At 40.2% G+C, this 22,448-nt stretch overlaps 1 protein-coding gene across 2 annotated transcripts in view; it reads right to left on the reverse strand.

Moving 5' to 3' along the window:
• Positions 1-22,448, reverse strand: part of gpc5b (glypican 5b) — a 70,078-nt gene that overhangs the window by 26,434 nt on the left and 21,196 nt on the right. For both annotated transcript variants that reach the window (XM_085436443.1, XM_085436442.1), the window contains exons 5-8: positions 22,087-22,250; positions 21,495-21,554; positions 20,869-20,991; positions 6,711-6,831 (exon numbers count right to left, since the gene is read on the reverse strand). In XM_085436443.1, the coding sequence (XP_085292569.1) occupies positions 6,711-6,831; positions 20,869-20,991; positions 21,495-21,554; positions 22,087-22,250 (468 nt within the window). The remainder of the gene's footprint in view (positions 1-6,710; positions 6,832-20,868; positions 20,992-21,494; positions 21,555-22,086; positions 22,251-22,448) is intronic.

Below are 22,448 nucleotides of genomic sequence, written 5' to 3' on the forward strand. Positions count from 1 at the left end.
TGGAATGCTTTGCCTCCATCATTATGTTGCCTTGATTGCATTTATTCTTTTAAACAGGAGCTTAAGACTCATTTATTTAGACTGGCTTTTACCTAGATTTGTGCTGTATGCTTGATTGTGCTGTTTTATGTATATCTGTTTTATATTATTGTGAAGCATTTGGGGTTGTTACCCTGTAAAGAGTGCTATATGAATAAAGTAAAGTAAAGTAAAATATGATTACCAGATTTATAAATAACAGTTCACATTTTGTTAAAACAAAGGAAAAAATAAAACATACAAGTCATCAAATTGAAAGTCATACGGTTTTCACCCATACACTATGACAGGATCATGTAATTGGTTCATAGTTTGATAAATGAGTACTGTAAAGAGCCAAGGTGGGTCATATAGATGGGGTCCAGCTAAGGACAGAGACAAGGCAAACATACAGCATTTTTATCAAGGAAAAAGACATAAGAAGACATTAAATATATATGTATATATGGTACCATGGTGAAAAATAAAATGTCAGTAAAATATATCTTTTTTCCTTTGCCTTATTTCTGTCCTTAGCTGGAACTGATTAGGTAGCATGGTGGTCCTGGCTTTGAGACCTTTACTTGATTTGGTTCCCTGACCAACTGTTCCAAAGCCAGCAGTGTTGTAGTGTTGCCACTACAATATCCAATATAAAGCTGCTGGCCAACCAACTAGACATTGTGGTGGTTGACAAGGAACAGAAGACCACAGTTGTGATATATATTGCAATCTCAGCAGACAGCTACATCAGGAAGAAGGAGCACAAGAAAACAGAGAAGTACAAGGGGCCAAAACTAAAATTGTGGCTCCAGCAGATTGCAGGCACAACATCAGCAGAATTGGTCCAGAAGAGCACAGTCCAAGCACCAGCTAAGATACTGTGCAGAACCTCTGGTAGAGCACTCAAGCTTCAGGATCATATCCATACCACACCTCCAAGCGGTGAAGAGGAGAGAGTTCATCATGTTACCAGTGGTTTCTATGGTTGTTAAAAGTAAAATGAGAAGAAAAGTCTTCAGCTTTCCGGCCCCTCTCCAAACTGGAACCAGCTCCCAGTTAGGATTTGAGGCAGACCCTCCCCTTACTTTTAAGATTAGCCTTAAAACCTTCAGTTAAGGCTGGATCAGGTGACCTCCCTTAGTTACACATCAATAGGCCTATACTGCTCGGGGCTTCACATGGTGCATTAACTATTTCTTCTTCACTCACCTTTTTTTTTTTACTCACTATGTGTTTATATTCAAATTTGCATCTAATCTGTTATTAAATAATTCAGTTATTATTTATTTCTGTCTGTCTTCCACAGTGTGCCTTTCATCCTGTCTCCCTCACCACCAGCCAATCACAACACAAGTCTGTTTTTCCTTCCCACTGTCACCAAGTGCTTGCTAACAGGGGGTTCTTTGATTGTTGCTGTTTTCTTTGTATTATTGTAGAGTCTTTACGCTGCAATATAAAGCTCCTTGAGGCGACTGTTGTTGCTATCGGGTGCTATTAAAAAAGAATTAAGTTGAATGATTTATATTATTGTACTACATTGAAAACTGTCTGAACAACTAAATGGACAGTCAGTTGTCTGAAATTTTATGATAATTTTAAATTTGCTATCCTGCAGAGTGAGAGCTGTAACTGATTTTCCCTGTCTCAGCTGCTTGTTTATACACAGACAAAATCTGTCTGACTCTCTCGTATTTAAAGATGACTTAACTCTGCCTACCAAATATAATCCCTTTAGCACATAAGCATAAGGTGTCTGTTTTGATTCACAAGGGGAAGATATTAAGTAGGCAAACAGCATTGTGGGGTGGCTGTGGCTCAGGTGGTAGAGCAAATCATCTACTGATTGGAAGGTTGGTGGTTCGATCCTTGGCTTCCCCAGGCTGCACACCAAATATCCTTGGGCAAGATACTAATGCCAAGGTTGCTCTCTGATGTGTTTATTGGAGTGTGAATGTTTATTAGTTTGCACTTGTGTTTAGAAGTACTTGTGTGAATGGGTGAATGCAGCATGTTGTATACAGCGCCTTGAGTACTCCGGGAGAGTAGAAACGCACTATATAAGTATAACAATGAAAACAGTGCACCTATCCTTGTGTATGGATCAAGGAAACATGTTTAAAATAAGCAGGCATCATCGATCACTTTATTTGATTAACAAGCAAGGGTGCCTGTTAGTCCTTGTGGAGTTTCCTTGTGGGGCAGAAGAATGTGGGACGCAAACGGAGGGACATCTGGCCTCCACCATAGAGTAGGCGTGTAGCAGCCACGGAACCAAGGGGAAGCAAGGTTATTATATGACAGCATGTCCGAGGGGACACAGAAACAGACTAGGCTCTGTACGGTGATTCACCATCATGTCACTGGACTGCAAATGAGTGCTGAGGGAGGACAAAAATACATTACAGCACTGTTTCCACCAGGACTGTTTTCTTAGTCATGTGGAAAGTCTGAAATTTAAACAGGATTTGGGCCATGTGGCACTGAAACTCCTCTGTGAAACCAACAGAGCCAACAAATAAAATTATTCAAGTGTGGTAACTCCAGAACGGTCTGTCCAGTGTAATTAATGACTGGAGACAAACTTAAACTGGTAGTGGCTGAGGTGATGAACTTTTGTATACTGTAAAAATAGAAATATTTTTTGCTTTGTTCTCAATAATACATCAGATTTTAATAATGATGGATAATAAGACACTGCCTTTATAAAATGTTTAAACAATTATACATGTTCAACTGCTCGTTAATGCAAATATGTAATCAGCCAAACTCAAATAATTTAGGCATGTCAACATGGTCAAGATGGCCTGCTGAGTTCAAAGTGAGTAAGGAAGATGGGTAATTTAAGTGACTTTAAAGGTGGCATCGTTGTTAGTGCCAGGCTGTGTGGAGTTTTTCAGAAACTGTTGATTTGCTGGGATTAAAATGGTCTTAAAAAAGAGAAAATATCCAGTGAGCAGCAGTTCTCTGGGAGAAAATGGCTCGTTGATGCCAGAGGTCAGAGGAGAATGGGCAGACTCCTTTGAACTGAAAGCAACAGTAAAGCAAATGACCACTCATTACAACCAAGGTATGCAGAAGAGCAGCTCTCAGTGCACAACATGTCAAACCTTGAAACAGAACAGCAGCAGCAGACACTCCTGTCAGCTAAATACAGGAAAGTGAAACTACGATTTACAAGACTGTTGCGTTGAGACACAAAGTCTAGTCTCCACAATAAAATTGGTATAATTTAAAGCTCTTACTGGGTGTAAATGATCCTATCACATGCTGACAAATGATCATTTTACAAGAGAAGAACTCCTTCCTTGCCCATCTTCAGCTGCCATGTAATCAAAAGATGAGAGCCCTTCCCCTTTTTAACACAAAGGGTTGATTCATGTCATCTTGACTGGCTGTGCATGTACCTACAAGTTTTAATTGTGAGTATAAACACGTGGTTGCGTTAATAAAATCCCATTAGACAGCAAAGCTTATGTGAAAAACAAGCTACTGCACCAAAGGTCTGCTTAGCACGCAATACAAATTGGGACAGTGACAGATAAGAAGACACCAACGAAAACGCATAAAGAAAGACAGACCTTCAAAACCCGGTCGGAGAAATGATTAAAATTCCAGGGACGCTTCTGTGTCCTGTCTCATATTTTCCCTCTGCTTTCATCCTTGTGGTCAGAGCGTGTAAATGGCACACATGACAGGCATGAATAATAATTAATAAATGGTATGCATTAATGGCTGTGCCTCAGATGAATGGCTTCACCCACAGAGAAGCCACCGGAGCACCTAGTTTCAAAGAAACAAAGCCCAGGATGTGGGTTTGCAAAGGCGACTCTCAACAGGTTCAAATTACACTTAGTTTGTTTGTATGTGTGCAGAGGCTTGCATCCTGCAATTTATCAGAAAGATGGAAAGACCACACCGCACCTCAGAATGGAAAATATCAGACCTTTCCCTTTGGTTCATGTCGTGACCTGTATAGCATTACTACGATCGATCCAGAGGCCGCGTATCCAAACACATTGATCTAACCGCGTGTTCGTCTGAATTACATCTGAAGATCGGCAAAAAGCTCGAATAGTCTTTAAATCACAGATGACCAAGAGTATACAAGTTAGACCGAATTAATGAGCGTAAGAAGGAACTCGCATCCATAAATGAATACATGGTGCATGTGTAGTGCATGTTTGTGTACGTGTGTGTGGGGGGAGTACGGGGCGGTGCTGACTTGGCATTTTCTCCATGTAAATGCAGCATGATTAATGGAGTCACCAGTGAAATTAGACAAAGCACAGAACAGCAGAACAGCAAAAAAAAGGAAAGAAAAGAAAACTAGGCCTTAGCATGTCCCATCCGATTAATTTTCCTTTACCCTCACCAACATTACATAAACCAGAGGTTAACAGGCTTTCTTTAAAAGGAGTGGCTGTTGCTAGGAAGACATAACTTCTGTTTTTATGACAGTTCTAGGGGGTACTGTTTAGTTTCTGTAATATATTTTATACATGTGTGTTGCCGACAGGATAGTTCTTTTCAATAGCCTCCACACCCATCTAAAAACACAAACAAACTTCATAATCTCTGTGGTCCACATGTGCTGTCTGTAAACACCTACAAGAAGAAGTAACTGTGTAAAACTGGGGCCATATTTAACTTGAGCAGCCACCACTGGATAACCAGCTTCCTTTAAAAATGATTAAAAACAAATCAGTGGGCCACACTGCTGGGCGGGGTGACATCTCCAGTCATTACTGTTTACCAGTGATGTGTGGATTGTAGAGGGGAGGACACTGCAGGGAAGTGCAGACTGAATACTAAACAAAATGAGAGACTTTATTGTGACTGATCAAAGAAAAATACAAATAGGCCAATAGAAATTGTAATCCAAAGAACATGAAGTCCAATCAGGTCTAAAGAGCATGAATGTGCACAGGTGAGCACAGAAGGCTAATTTAGGGTTAGAGAGCGGAGAGGAAATGAGACACGGGTACAGATTATCAACACAGGCAAAGCAGGAAGTAAAGCGAACTATTCATGAAGGAAAACCAACACTCAAAGGAAAATAGGAAATGAGTGAGAGACCTAATACTAACACTTAGCACGATGTCAAGCTAGTGAACAAAGGGTGATGATGACATCAACAGAGAAATGAGAGAGAAGGAGGAACAAACAGGGTGGCAGCAGGGGAACTAAAAACTGGCATTAAGAAAACTCAAGAGTTAAACCCAAGCGCAGGATTGCAAAACTCAGATTCAACTAGACTAAACAATAAAGTTGAACAAACACCATAAAAGTTCTTGACTAAGAATTTCAAACAACGTGACGCCTGTGAGGACGGATACTGTTTATTTTGACTCCAAATTGTTGCTGCTGGACAAAACTCAGCACTAAAAATAGATTTACCAATTTAAAAGAAATCAGCTGTTTCCACCTGTCTGAGTAACATTTACTAAGTTTAAAAAAACCCTAAACTTACAGTTTCGTTATATTACATAGCCCTGTTTTTATTTTACTTTATTAAAGTGCGTGTGTATCCTTTTTTAGATTTACTCGAGATCTAAAGAACAAAAGATTAGGTTGTTATACAGTTCTTGCTTCTACTTCTTTCTTCCTGTTAAAAGCGAGTTTTTCCTTCCCACTGTACCAGGATCTTGCTCATAAAGGGTTTTCTGATTGTTTGTTTTTTCCTCTACTATTGCAGGGTTTCTAACTTACATTATAAAGCACAGTGAGGTGACTATTTGGCGCTATATGAATAAAACTGATTTGAATTGATGAGTGAATGACCAGCAAACCAAATTATGTTGCCAGTATGAGTTGTATGATGTATCAGGCTGTCTCCCTCAATCCAGAAGGGTCCAAAGCCACATCGTCCACACATATAATAATGAATCATGATAATGAATACATTTCATATATCATTCTACGGAATCGTATGATTTTATGAATCATTCACACAAATCATATCTCCATATTACCTTACTGAGTACAGCCTTGAAAGTCCTGCATAAATTCCAGTTTAATTGTTGAATTAATTAATTTATTATTGAGTGTTATTATCTACCTGTGTTTCAAGTGCTGACATTTAACTTTATTGGATTAAGCAGCACTTCACACAGGAGGTGGTAGTGCATAATTGAAGGCCAGATGAACTTAAGGGCGCCCCTCCAACCCCGCAACACACACACAAACACAGACACACACATATAAAAAAAAATGGAGCCATCATCATCATCACTCCCGCAGAATGGCAACCATAGGGTGTCACTGCCAAGGTTAGCGCAGGGTATATTAATGTTCAGTAGATGTGAAATCATCCAAGAAAACAAGAAAACCACTCATAAGCAAATACTTTCATACTTCAAAAAATCCTTTTGAAGTATGAAAGTTTGTTTCATCATAGTGTCCTTAAAAGATGAAGGAAAGCCCCCAAATCTAAGGTTTCTTCTTCTCTCGATTGCATATTTCAGAGTGAATATTGATTGCAGCACTAGAAGAAAGGCCACCAACTCATAATATATCAACATTGGGACTATAGCTTATTCTATAATTACAAGACGGTTTGGACAACAGTTGTTGTTAGGGTGGGAAAAATCTCAGTATCATCCATCTTAACATAAGAATTTGGGTAACACTTTATAAGACAGCCTTTGTTGGGAGTAACAAACTGGGAGAACACTGGGTTGAGCATTTACCTGTGTTAGCTGTTCCAGCCTCTGTTTTGCGCCCTTCAGGACAGGATCCGTATTGCGCACAGTCAGCTCGGGATTCTCCCTCTGGGCTTTTAAAGTGTTGCCAACCACACGACCTGCATAACTACAGAAAGGCAGAACATGAGAAAGATATGCAGTACTTCCTGTCCCAGTTTGTCTCTGTGTGAGTGTTGTTCTCCTGTCCCAGTTCTCTCCATTCACTATACTCGTGTGTTTAGTCAGAGTGCACTGGATTCATAGACACACATGCACACGGTCATATTTCCATTACTTCAGAGGTAGGGGTGCAACGATATTCGTATCGATATTGAACCGTTCGATACAGTGCTTTCGGTTCGGTACGCATATGTATCGAACAATACAAAATTTTTAATTTATTTTATCAACTTTCCTTCTGACAATGCTGTCTGTGTTGAGCGCTCAGTGAATCTGCGTTCGACTACTCCGCCTAGGCTCGACAGTGCAGCCTAGGCGGAGTAGTCGAACGCAGATTCACTCAGCGCTCAACACAGACAGCATCATCAGAAGGAAGAGCGCAGGGCAAGCTAGCGAGACAGAAGTTAAGCTCTCCTTACAACATGGACCTCCCGCACCCTCATTCAGATCTGGCGTTTGGAATTATTTTGGTTTTCATGTGACGTATGACCCTGAAGGTAAGCGAGTCATGCACTAAAGTAAAACAGTATGTTGGATGTGCCATGCAATGCTCAATTACATGGGTGGGAGCTAGTGTGTTAGCGCAGTTAGCTCGTTAACGTGTTGGCCGTCTAGCCCCATGCACGGGGCAATCGGCGGTAGCTCGTTAACGGAGATTTGCCGTGTTGTGGCGTTAAGGTCATTTCAACGAGATTAACCTGAAAGCACTAGTGGGAACACAACGAATATGACTGCACATTTACGCCGACATCATCCTAGTGCAAAGACAAGTGGAAGCAGAAAAAAAACAAGCAAGCATGCTACTAACTTTAGCCGAGTCATTTAGACAGCTGTTAGCACATGATTCTCCTTATGTGTTTAATATGCTGCTGAGAATATAGCCCAGAAGAAGCGGATAGTATAGCTTTTATTTTGGAAAGAGCCATTTCTCTGTAATAAACTCTCTTTTTCCAAAGATGAGTGATTCCTCAATCAGATACAGGGCTCGCAATATCGCTAGCCCGACGTCCCGGGGCTAGCGATCTTTCCAGTCGGGCTACCAAAATCTATCTCTGCCCTGCCCGTCGGGCTATTGCAGGAAGGAAAAATATATGTCAATGCTTTTGCATTCTTTCAGAAATGTAGCTGGGTAATTATGTCATTGGCATCGGTGAGCCACTGTCAATATGTGACATATTGAAATCGCGTTTGAATTTGCGCTTGTTTTTTTGCTTTCACTTTGCAATGACAGCACTGATCTGTGAGTGATGATAATTTGTGCACCAATTCCTCTGACATAGTCTTATTAATTGTTAGCTTACTATGCAAACATGACAAGTGAAATCTCCCGCAGCAAGCTTAAACATGTGAGAGGTTGATTGCGCAGAGAATCGCTGAGCTTATGTGAGTGCGTGTGTAAAAGCAGCAGGATTTATATTTGACTACGATGACCTTCACAGACAGATATATATTTTAGTTCTGCTGAGCCAAATAAGACAGGTCAGGGTGAAGAAGTGACAGCCAAAGAAAAGCTTACCACAAAACTGAGAAGTTATGACAAATCAGACTATAAGGCAAAAAGAAAGTGCAGCTTTATGGTTTCATGGACAAAATAATTTCTGTGGCTGCAATATGACGAGCTAAATAACCAGGGCTGCACATAAGTGGTCCGCAGGTGCGCATTCGCTGTCAAAATAAAAAACACGCACAAGGGTTAGGGTTAAATTTAAAAACTGTACTTTTGAGTTAAAATATATATTTATAATTTTAATAAATGACAAATTAAAAAGGCATGAACATTTTTTTTGTATCGAAAAAATATCGAACCGTGACACCAAAGTATCGAACCGAACCGAACCGTGAATTTTGTGTATCGTTGCACCCCTATTCAGAGGATATTACATTTACTCACGCTGGTTTTGTCGAGTCTTATCCTGACCCCTCCATAATCACTACTTGCCCATAATCCAGATCTAACCCTAGCCTTAACATTAAACCAAGTTTTGAACTTATATGTTAATAATCTGTCTTTTGCACCTCTGACAGTAAGCAGCTACCAACAACAGTAAAGACAAGAAGTATTACAAGTACACAGACACATACATACCCTTTGCAAAAAGAAAAGTCACCATTTACTCCACAGTAATGGACTAACTTGTGATATGAGCTCATCTTTATGCAGATTAATCTTATTTCTTTACTTTTTTTCCCAGGGATATTTCATTGAAAACAGATGGACTGCTTACAGTAATTGCTATTAGTGGTTTTCAGCAAGGTTGTAAAATGATTCATCTTTAGAAATCACATTTTCCCACACACAGGAAACTGAAATTCAATTTACAAAGATGTTTTTTGTATAATTTAATATACGTTTAAGATATTTTAGTTCTTTGATAATTGTGTCTGTATATATATCTATATATCTATATATATCTATATATATATAGATATATATATGCATCATACATTTACATATCAATATATTACAGAGGTACCCACTATAGACGCGCTGAATTAGGACACAAGAATCAAGTGTTAAAATCATTTGAAAGGATATTACTTTACTTTAGAGCTGAGTAACTCTGCATGTTTTTAAATGATGCAATCAAAGTAAATTTAGTATTACAATTTATTCCATGCAACGAGTGCCATCTTTGATCATCTTGCATACTGATAGCTTTTTTCAATAACAGGCTGTAAGCAAGGATCACATCATTTTGTCTGGTGGGTGGATCAAAACGAAGATGAAGTGGGAGAAGAGCAAAAAAGAAGAAACAAAAGTTCATGAGTCACATTTTTCCATGTTCCAAACCAGCTTTGCTAGCTAATACAATCAACCACCAACTCAGTAACCACCGAGTCCACACCCTCAAAAGCACAAACACACTCTGGCAATGGCAACGAGGGAACAGGATTGTGGGAACCAAGGAGCAGAGACATGGTGGATGAATCTGAATTGATTTGAGTGATGCCAAGAGATGGTGCGGTGGTGAAGACCTCTTCTTCTGGAGCCATGCTTACTCTGCTGGTCTGGGATAAAATCCCATGTGAAACTTAACACAGTGTGGCCTTTAATTAAGTTTCTCAGATTGTTGTTGTGTTCTCACACAGATCAAGTTTTGATGCTCGTAAGTGTTCATGTCCTGAGGCCTTACTAAGTGAGTTCTAAATCTGTGCCTGGATTCATTACACCTGACTTGAACTAGCTACAGTAACTGATGTCACAAAAATGCTTATCAACTGTCCCTGTGAGAGAAGACGTTCCAAACCATCTTCATGCAAGTTCACATTAAATAGGCAGCCAAACACATATCACATCAAAAGATCAAACTGCATGCTTTGCTAATAAAGCGTGAGACTACAGATCCCCACGGGAAAATCAGGTCAACGGAGAGGCAAACTTCCTGTGAAGTAGGGGAAAGGAATACAGCATCAATAGAAACCGAAGCAAAGAGAATTAATTAAATATTATACTGCTGATGTTTTCATTAGCTTTAAACTGGTATGGTTAAAAAATATTAAGATAAGATAAGATAAGATAAGATAAGATAACCTTTATTAGTCCCACACGTGGGAAATTTGTTTTGTCACAGCAGGAAGTGGACAGTGCAAAAGTTATGACGCAAAAATTAGAATACAATAAGAATAAATACAGTACACAGCTGTACAGAATAGAATAAAATAATATACTATATACAGTAGAATAAAATAGAATAAAAATATATAATAAGATAAAAATAGAATACGAATGCTATATACAACTGAGTAAAAATACAATGATGCCAGAAAAGATTATTGCACTTAGTGTTATTGCACATGTGTGGATGTGTGTGTTTGTTCAGTTAAAGTCTTTATTATGGAGTCTGACAGCAGTGGGGAGGAAAGACCTGCGAAATCTCTCCGTCCCACACCGTGGGTGCCGCAGTCTCCCACTGAAGGAGCTGCTCAGTGCTGTCACAGTCTGCTGCATGGGGTGGGAGACGTTGTCCAACAGGGATGACAGCTTAGCCGCCGTTCTCCTGTCACTCACCACCTCCACTGGGTCCAGAGGGCATCCTAGAACAGAGCTATTACAGGTTTTGCTTTTATGCTTCATAGGATGCATTATAAAAGTGTCAGGGGAAAAACAGCACTGTAAAAGCAAGCAGAGTTGCTACAGGAAAAGAAAAATGTGCAGCATTTAGTAAACATATTGGAGGGACTTATTTTTTCATGTGCCACTCTTATTAACTGCTTCATGGCTCTGCACTTGTAAACTTTCTATATTATTGAGTCTTTCATATCTCATGCTTATGTGTTGTTAAATGTGTTGCACTAAAATAATCGCTGATGAAAATATTGCAACAGAATCTTAGCTGACTGGCCTGAAGCTGTTTGTGCATGACTACTGCTGCAATGAAGGTACAGCATGTTAAATGTCACCACTAGATGTCAGTAGATTGCAGTTCTGTTTTCTGTCAGTCCGCTGTTTACCTCAGCTGTCAATATGTGCCCATGTCTATTTACTCTGGAGGTAGCTGTAAAACTTTGCATAAAGAGTCAGATACGAGTTACTAATTTGAGCTGCTGAGGACATCCTGAACTTTTAAGTCAGTTATCAGTGTTGTTTTTGCTACTGTTAGCTGCTAGCAGGTGTTAGGGAAACTTTCTGTGAATTGCATCTAATGTTATTCAAACACTTAGTGAATAAAGTCTGATAAAATGCAAGACAATCAAACTGTTTATCAGATGAAACAAACACTCGAGTCTAACATTAGCTAGCATAGTGTTAGCTAACCAGTCACTGCTTTCATTTAGCCGGCTTGTTGTTAGCCGTCTGGAAGCGGAGGGTCGCATATCTAATCTGCAACAATACTGGGAATAAATGAGCATGTTTATGCAAACTTCATATTTTAGAGCTCTGACCTCAGTTCAGGAGTTGAGGCTTGAGGTGAGAAGGAAGAGGATGAGATTATATTCAAATGCCAGTCATGTTGTTGCTTTCTTCTGTGTTTTCATTTCTTTAGTGAAAAGGAACCTATAATCAGATGGCAAAATATAACTATGATGCTTCATATCTCCAGTCTGAAAGTGCAGGCACAAATTACAATTTGCCTCCACGACGTACAAACACCCCTTCTCTTCTGCTATGTACGCTGCTCTCTAGCCACATAAATAAAATGCCATTAGGCACAACGATGTTGTCAATCTTGACCACTGTGTTTAAGATACAAAGGAAACATACAGTGGGGCAAAAAAGTATTTAGTCAGCCACCGATTGTGCAAGTTCCCCCACTTAAAATGATGACAGAGGTCAGTAATTTGCACCAGAGGTACACTTCAACTGTGAGAGACAGAATGTGAAAAAAAAATCCATGAATTCACATGGTAGGATTTGTAAAGAATTTATTCGTAAAGTAGGGTGGAAAATAAGTATTTGGTCACCGCAAACAAGGAAAGTCTCTGGCTCTCACAGACCTGTAACGTCTTCTGTAAGAAGATTTTCTGTCCCCCACTCGTTACCTGTATGAATGGCACCTGTTTGAACTCATCATCTGTATAAAAGACACCTGTCCACAGCCTCAAACAGTCAGACTCCAAACTCCGCCATGGCCAAGACCAAAGAGCTTTCGAAGGACACCAGGAAAAGTATTGTAGACCTGCACCAGACTGGGAAGAGTGAATCTACAATAGGCAAGCAGCTTGGTGTGAAAAAATCAACTGTGGGAGCAATCATCAGAAAATGGAAGACATACAAGACCACTGATAATCTCCCTCGATCTGGGGCTCCACGCAAGATCTCATCCCGTGGGGTCAAAATGATCATGAGAACGGTGAGCAAAGATCCCAGAACCACACGGGGGGACCTGGTGAATGACCTGCAGAGAGCTGGGACCAAAGTAACAAAGGTCACCATCAGTAACACACTACAACGGCAGGGAATCAAATCCCGCAGTGCCAGACGTGTTCCGCTGCTGAAGCCAGTGCATGTCCAGGCCCGTCTGAAGTTTGCCAGAGAGCACATGGATGATACAGCAGAGGATTGGGAGAATGTCATGTGGTCAGATGAAACCAAAGTAGAACTTTTTGGTATAAACTCAACTCGTCGTGTTTGGAGGAAGAAGAATACTGAGTTGCATCCCAAGAACACCATACCTACTGTGAAGCATGGGGGTGGAAACATCATGCTATGGGGCTGTTTTTCTGCCAAGGGGACAGGACGACTGATCCGTGTTAAGGACAGAATGAATGGGGCCATGTATCGTGAGATTTTGAGCCAAAACCTCCTTCCATCAGTGACAACTTTGAAGATGAAACGAGGCTGGGTCTTCCAACATGACAATGATCCAAAACACACCGCCCGGGCAACAAAGGAGTGGCTCCGTAAGAAGCATTTGAAAGTCCTGGAGTGGCCTAGCCAGTCTCCAGACCTCAACCCCATAGAAAATCTGTGGCGGGAGTTGAAAGTCCGTGTTGCTCGGCGACAGCCCCAAAACATCACTGCTCTCGAGAAGATCTGCATGGAGGAATGGGCCAAAATACCAGCTACTGTGTGTGCAAACCTGGTAAAGACCTATAGTAAACGTTTGACCTCTGTTATTGCCAACAAAGGTTATGTTACAAAGTATTGAGTTGTATTTTTGTTATTGACCAAATACTTATTTTCCACCCTGATTTACGAATAAATTCTTTACAAATCCTACCATGTGGATTCATGGATTTTTTTTTCACATTCTGTCTCTCACAGTTGAAGTGTACCTCTGGTGCAAATTACTGACCTCTGTCATCATTTTAGGTGGGGGAACTTGCACAATCGGTGGCTGACTAAATACTTTTTTGCCCCACTGTAAACATGGCAGCTTCTGCAAATTGGTGCCTACTCCTGTGTAATTTGAGAATGTATCTGTTTCTTGGAACAAATAATTAATTAATTATAATAAATGAGTGCAATATTATTTTTGTCGACAAAATAAACTCAAACTCAACTGACTGTACCTTTAACGAAAAATGTTCCCAAATCCGATGATCTCTGCAGGATAAAACAAAATGGTCAAGCTTTATAAATGAAGACAGTTTGGGTTATACTTAAATTAGGTGGCTTATCCATTAATCTCATCACATGATACGGACCATATCTTTTTCTGTATTGCTACATAAACAAAAGAAACATTTCAAACACCGTCACCATGGGAACTGGGAACATTGATTGCCAATGAACAACAAGAGATCATAAGATGCATGCTGCCTAATCCTCTGTACATTCAAAGCATTTGATTCTGTAGTTTTTTAGCTGCATGACTGGTATGAGAGTGTGTTGCTAACACAAGCAGGATATGAGAGCACATGTACTGTGCCCACAACAGAATGAAGTAATAAAAACAAGATAATGGACTACATGTAATATGAACAGGATATTGACGTACATCTACATGAAGATGTGTAATAAAAGGCAACAAAATCAAAGGCAGCAAAAAACAGCATGAAAGAGCAAGAAGCGAAGGGCAATAATGAAAAAGGGTGATGAACAAGAAAGCAAAACGAGAAATAAAAGCTCAATTAAAAACCACAGACCTTCCCTTAAGGGGAAAATCCCAAGATTCCACAGACTCCAGCAAAGAGTTTAGGGATCAGTGTCAACAGCGCACATCCAGTGAATTTGTTAGTGTCAACACCTCACACATACTGCTGGCATATTTCATGTTTCCTTTTATCTTGATCTAAGCTGGGAACATACCTGACATCATTTGAAACAATGCAGCCAAGACTGACAGACAGCTGATTTGACCTTTATATATACAAGGCTGACTGAATCTATACTTTCTTTTACCGCCACGAAAAACAAGTAAATTAATATAAATGGAACAAGCACAAAAGGACCAAGCAGGCGTGGATATGAACATTATTAGGTATCAGTGCACGAGTACACTAACTATAAGACAGGCGTTTCCTCCAGGGGATAAAAAGATTTACATGTCTGTAAATTGTATCCAGATAATGAACAACAGTACTTTTCCTCCAAGTCACAGAAGAAGTGTTTCGGTGTAGACAGACATACTTTTGTTGCAGACGAGTGTTTCTATTGGATATTTAAATGTAAATTTCTCAGAGAGTCAGATATTAGAGGTTTTACATTCTGTGACCTTCTCCATATTAATATGCAAATAAATGTAATATATCTCTATGTGGACACTGAGACCGTGATGGATTTTGCCGTGTTTATATGCATAGCTTTTAGTAAAATTACTACAGCCTGCAAAAAGCACAAACACACAAAAATATGCTCTCACTGACCACTTTATTAGGTACACCTGTTCAACTGCTAGTTAACACAAACGTTCAGTGTATTTAGACATATAAACATGGTTAATACGACTTACTGAAGTTCAAACTAAGCAAATAAATGGGGAAGAGGAGGGATTTGGATATGGCGTGATTGTTGGTTGCAGACAGGCTGATTTGAGTATTTTAGAAACTGCTGAGCTACTGGAATTTTCCCACATAACCATCTCAGGGGTTTACAGAGCTTGGTCGGAAGATGAAAAGATATACAATGAGCCGCAGTTTCTTGATAAAAAACAAAACAAATTTGATACTGCTTTGAGCTAACAGGAAGGCAACAGCAGCTCAAATAACCCATCATGACAATCAAGCTATGCAAAAGAGCATCTCTCAACGCACTGGGGTTTAAACCTTGACGCTTCAGTATGAGTTGATGAGTCAGTGAAGCTCGCTTCTGTCTGATGATTGTGATACTGGGGTCAGCTATTGAGGATATCCTGAACCCCTCTGGCCCTAAACACTGCTGTGTTTGCCGTTGTTAGCTGGTGTTAGCCACGTTGAAGTCGATCTAACATTATATGGACTGTGACGATACAATGTGAGAATGTAGTGAAACTGTTTGAGGTCTGACTGTAGTTCAGGAGATGAGGCTTGGGGTGAAGAAGCAGAAGATGAGGCGGAAATGAGGGAGGAGAAGGAGGAGAAACACATAATGAGAAAAGCTGAATGTCCACTAGGCCACTGTTTTCATGGTGGCGAGGGAACATGGCCGCCTCCGCAAACCAGTGCCCACTCCAGTGTATTTCTACACTTATGAGAACCCATCAGTTTGTTGGGAGATATAATTACGCACAAATCAATATATCTTTATTAATACAATAATTTCCTATTAAATAACAATAAAAATGACCTATTCTACCTTTAAAAACTCATTTTTGTTGGCAGTACTGCATCTTTCCCTGTTTTTCTGAGGAGATTACACATGGAACTGTGCAAAGGTTACTGAAATCACAGCAAAGATTTACCATCTGGCAATCATACACATCCTTTTCAACTGGAGATGAAAGTGTCCACAGCATCTGCACATCTGAAACATTTTCTCATGTCTAATACCAGCTATTGGAAGCTGTCATTGCTATTGGCCCAGATTACAGATGTCCCAGCTGTGCTGCTTATTCGGCGCCTGATGATAGTATTGCAGGAACTGTGGCGTGTAGACAACACATAGAGGTGTGACTGTGAGTGACACTTAATGAGATCTGGAGAACGACACACATAAATCACCAGCAGCACGATGACAACGCTCCTCTGCCGCTGCCCTTAGTTACTGCGAGGTTGCTAACAGTGACACGCATAGCGCTCATTTCTTAAGGTGCCTCCCTGCAGCGTTAAAGGATCGCACACACACACACACAAAATTATAACACCTGAAATGGTGATCTGATCTGAGGGAGGAGTGCAATTATAGGCGTCGCAACCTCAGTTGTAAATCTAGCTGCATTCCTGTGGAGACATTTAATTAGCCCATTCAACCCCACTCCACACACACACACACACACACACTTATAATATGCATACATAGGCTACACAAAGTAACACACTGTACCCACACCTGAGGGATAAACCTGTATTTCTTGTGCCAGATGAAAGTACAGTGTGGTTTAGACTGGTCTGGGGGAAAAAAGCAGTTCTCTACTTTCTACCTCAGGGTTCAGGACATTTCTGTCTTGGACTGTTACATGTCTTCATAAAACATTAAGGGGTGATGTAAATCAGAGGTGGACATTTGAACACACACACAAACACAGGACGCATAAATAGACCGGGTATGGTAGGTTTTTAGTGAAAAGGACAGAGTTAATGCGCGGTCGCTAAAGATGTTGATCTGTTGCTTCCCTCTTCTGGAGGCAATCAGCCATTACAGATCTAACTGCAATCAGAAGGTCCACATTCATCACACATGTGCCCACAGCGATGTTTCTACTCATTCTAGATAATTAGGCCTGAGTGAAAGAAATACATTTGCTTGTACTGCACGCGTGCAAACATTTCACTGCAAACTTTTAATGTGGAGTATGCTATTAGCTGTGGGTTGCCTTTCACTTAAAGTGACAATGACCAACACAAAGTTGAGGGAGTGCATTCCCAACCTCAGACTATTTGGGGAGTGTGTGAATGCAGTGCGAGCCAGCATTAACAAACTCTGTGTCAAAATGAGTTTTTGCTTTTCCATCTTAGACAATTAAAACATTCGCCATGAAATGCATTCAGTAAGATGACCCTAAATGACAGTGATTCGACCCTGTCCTGAGTTGAATCTGGCAAAACTTGTGAAAATACTTGTGCGACTTGATTATGAATGTGGAACGCCATAAATGCTTTTGAAATATGAAAATAAAAGTTAAAAAAATCGGTTTAGATCACTATTCTGAATACAGCTCTTATTCAACTCTAGTTGTTCTAGAGTCTCACTTGTGAGCGGCGCACCTTTGGGGGAGTGTGTGTAAGTGGATATATTAGGATGGCCCAGAGCCACTGGAGGATTATGTGCTGCCAGCTGGGTCCTGTCACCTGTATGCTTAGTTTATAAAGAATTTGGCGTCGGGCCTTCTCTGATGGTACTGTTTTCTCACTTGTGTCCGACTTTCAGACTATTTGTAAATTGATGCTCTCTCATTTATTCTCAGCGCATCAGACCCCACGCCCCACATCTGATAAACCTGGCTGTGCCTTCTGACCAGATTAGGAGACAGCTGGAGAAGCTACATGACTTCCACTGCTGAAACAAAAAAAAAATCAGCTAAATAAAGTTGTTTTTCTTCTTCTTTAGTAGTTATTTAAGATGCACTTAGGAACAGATATTTTAACTGCAATATTTAAATAAGTTGGATTTGGATACCGGAAAACAGACGACACCTACTCTTGTGCTCCAGTCTAGTCTCCCTACAATGTAGGTGTAACCATCTTCATTGTCATGCCAACTTGTAACCATGAAAAAAAAGGGGGCCTATAATCTGCCCTCTGCTCCTCCATCATCCACTCTCAGACTTTCTCATCATTTATCTTTTTCACACATGCACAAACACACACTTTCACCAACACCAGACATTTGTAAGTGAAGTGGGTCAGAGGGCGGAGGAGATGAATGGAGGTCTGAATAGCAGGATGGAGAGATGAATGGATGGCTGAATTAATGGGAGAATGGGTGGATGGATTGATGGATGAATGAGAGAAGAAGATGTAAAGAGGTCAGAGAAGCACAGACTGGCTGCGCTCCAGCACAGGCCAAGGGCGACATCTCTTCTAAACCTGTTATGAGAGTGAGTAAAACATCAGGCTGGAATGATGGTGGCGGATTTTTTAATATTTAATTCAAGACCTTTTACACAAAATTGGAGGGAATGCAGGGATATCTAGTTTGGAATGGACCGGTAAAGAATGTAGATGTGGGAAATGTCCCAACAGGTTAAAATGTTAAAGAAAGGACAGAGTAAGGACAGGTATTTTACTCGATATGTTCATTCAGCATCTGAAATCATGGGCATTATAATAAATAAGATCAATAAGATCCCCAGCATAAAACTTAAGCGACACCAGTGATGAGAGCAGACTTGCTTTTGCATGGTTTTTCTTTGTCTGGTACATCAGGCCACCAATAGCTTGCTAATTTGTGGATTTCTCAACATGTAACAATGCAATTTTTAGCGTTATTATCCTTTTAAAGTGTTTCCTGCTCCAGTTTTCTTTAAATATCCAGTGAAAAAGAAAAAGCAAAGCCGATAAATATATATGAGGATCACTGACTTCAGCAGCATCAACGGTGAAGAAAGAAAGAGCGAAGCGTGTGTAGGATGTCCTTCAAGGCAACACGGCCTGTTTCGTATGGTTGGTAGACCTTCAATAAATAAACCTTCTCTATCACAGGAACAGATTCCCTGCTGAGACGGATAGAACGGGCTCACATCTAAGTGAGTGTGCTCCAGAGGAGTGTGTGTATTGCCGGGTGCATGTTGGTATGTTTGCTGCTCGGTATGTGTGGAAGAATGCGTCTCGGAGCACATTTGTCTAAGCGTGTGTGTGCTTGGTACATGTGTGCGTGTGTGGGTCCATTTGTCTTGTTACTAGTTTAAGCTGCCAAAGTAATCACCATGAGAAAGACTCTGGAAACGAACTCTCTAACCTTCACAACCCCTGCCCTGGCAACTATAGGAGCCACACACACACACACACACACACACACACACACACACACACACACACACACACACACACACAGACACATTTTAAATAGATATTATGCTCTGAATGTGGATGGGTTTTTTTTTTAACATGACCAAAGTTGCAAATAAAAATATCTATGCTCTGTATGGCATTATAGTGACATGACAGGCTTAATATGGTCATCTCAGGCATGCTATTGTGCTTGTACTTGTACAACTTGTCTACTGTACCTACTGCTTAAACCTTCTGTTTGTCAGTGACAACGAATCAGAAGAATTCTGTCTTAAAAGGAGCTTTTTAGGGAAAGGAGCTAAAACATCTCGTTTCGAACAGTGGATGAAATGAGACAGCATCAAGTTCCAGTGTAAGATAAATAGAATGTAATTATTAATAACGAATAGAGTTAAAGAATTAAAAAAACAAAACAAAGCGTGGAGCTAGAAAGAAGCATAAAAGGGTCAGTTTTAGGTAGCAAAAACAATGACAGAATTCAGCTCATTGCATGTGAAATACAACAGGATAGGATAACATACTGGGCTGGAATTTACATTGAATGGTGGGTAAATGCTAGAATAAACTGAAACCAATACATGAGTAGAGCCAGTTATAGGATAAAATCCAATATTTAAATATATTAGTCAACATTTTTTTTCTTTCAGAAGCAACAGTTTTCTCTAATATTTGTTATGTCCAGCTATTTATTTACTCATTTATACTCTTCCAGACTCTGCACAGATCAATTTGTTTTTGTGCCGTTCAAATGTGTACTGCCAAGAGGAAAGTTACAGATTCAATTTTAACAGATACAACATCAACACTCATAACATGGCTGAAGGGTGTTTCTGCCATCTCTTCTTAGATTTTTATTTTCATTATAAATGCTCATGCCAGCCAACAATAACAGCCAGCCAATAAATCAGGCTCTAGCTATGGAGGTAGCTGTCACTGGGTTTATCCAACACTGATAAAGTAAAAATGGTGAATAAATGGTGAAATTCAAAAGGAGAGACACAAATGCATTACACTGCTAACACAACATCAGCTCTTTGCAAGCATCCACATACAGCATGCTAACGCAAAGCTAGCAAAGAACCCAGTGATGTTAAAGGTGAGTATCTGCAGACCCCAGTTCAGTGGCCCGAGCCTGAACTTCAACAGGTAACATAAGCAGTTATGGGCAGAGTTGCAGCGTTGTAGCCTTCATTTCTACCTTTTCGTGTTTCTAGAGTAGAATCATTTTGGCGATTGCTTTTGAGTCTGTTTGGTCTGGTTTTCAACTTAGCTTTGTGCGCAGGTACGTATGGAAACACAAAGAGAAAGATCTTATGTGTCCTCATGAGGATAGGGATTTGTGTTACTGTGTGGAACTGTAGCCTAAGGATTATATTGTTAACTGGTAATGTGTCTCAGGTCATTTTACAGGGTAACCTGAAAGCAAGTAGACAAATTCTGCCTGTTTTTTGGTACATCATAGTTGTAAAAAAGCATTTGTCACAGAATAAAACATATCGCAATGCACACAGACCTCTCTACGACATCTTGGCCGCTCCAGCATGTGTGCTGCTCCACTTCCATCTCACTTTCACAAAGCATCTCTGGCAACTCGGTGAAAAACCACTGGTACCGCTGGATAGAGCCCTCAAACTCTCTGAAAAAGAGTAGGAGTTGTGCACAGCTGAATGCTCGGGTTGTTGTTAATAAGAGTTGAGGCGGTGTACCATATGCCTTTATTTGTCTCAATTTAGACTGTCAAGTCCAATTCGCTGCAAAATCCCTTCTGATAGACCGAAGGCAACAAAAGGAAGCCACACAGACTCCCTTTAGATAATGACTGTGTAATAAAAATCCGATATTTGGGTTCATTTACTACGTTTTCTTAGAGTTCCAAGTTTAGGAAAATACTATATCATTTATGTGGAACAATTACATGAATTACGTGATTTTACCATGATAGTGTAATGTAATAATACAGCCATAGAGAATCATTTCACATGAATTTCTTGGAATATGACTACTTTTAATGGCAACAGACACAACTAAGGCTAGATAAAAATCACTCTGAAAACTTAGGATAACACAATGGAGACGAATGGTTATCCTCTGACTTCTTGATTTTAGGGTGATTTAATAGTTCATAAATACATCAATTACCTTGATATTTTTTTCAGGTTTCCACTCTTCTCCCCTCTGCTACCTTTAAGAGGGAATGACCTAGTGCAAACACAAAGAAATGAACAATTCTTTTCACTTGATTTCCATCAGCAACATAATAATCAAAGATGTTCTGGGACATCCTCGCCTTTTTACACACATATGTAGAAAGCACAAGGCATATGTGCCATATAGAAGCCTGAGTTTGAGAGAGGAATGGTAACGCATTCAAAAGAATGCAGGCAACAGTGACAAAAGTCAGAACATTTATGAAGTAAGACACAATGTGAAAAGAAGGCGTTGGACTTGAAGTTAGTTACAAAGCAGCTTAAATAACATGTCATATGTGAAATTTGTCAACCTAACGCCTCATGTGTGTAGGATAATAGCTGAGCCATCAGCTGGTAAGAGCTGCTCTCAGCTGATTGAGGGCTGAGCTTTCTGTTCTGCTTATGCCCATACTTCCCCTGCAATACGTGAATGACAAATATAAAAAAAATAACACTACTCCATCCTCCTTTACAGGCCCCAAATATTTCCATCTTCTCTAACAATAAGCAATGCATATCAGCAGATCCAGTATGTTACTCACCTCCGGGATTGCAGCCGCAATCGTCGATGAACTGGTGGACCAACTGAAGGAGGCAAAGTCGCAGGCGACCTCTCCAAGTTTGCTGATGTTGTAGTGTGCACGGTAGTTGACTGTGGACCTATCATCACAGGACCAGCTGCCTGGCTGCCGCACACTTTCTCTACCTGAGGAAACACTGGATGATAACTTTGGGCTGCTTTTCAGAGGAATGCTGAATGATGTACATGGACTATTATGCACGTTTATCTAGACCACGTGTCATGTTTAAGATGTGTTCATTAGTATTGGTAAATGGATGAACTGAGAGACAATGCTAGTTTTTTCTTCCTTGCAGTAGATTAGAGATTAGACTACTTGTCAAT

The sequence above is a fragment of the Copadichromis virginalis genome, linkage group LG17 (genome assembly GCF_057382275.1).
Source record: "Copadichromis virginalis isolate Kocher_CV1m ecotype Utaka linkage group LG17, C_Virginalis_male_GT1.1, whole genome shotgun sequence".
Taxonomy (NCBI): Eukaryota; Metazoa; Chordata; class Actinopteri; order Cichliformes; family Cichlidae; genus Copadichromis; species Copadichromis virginalis.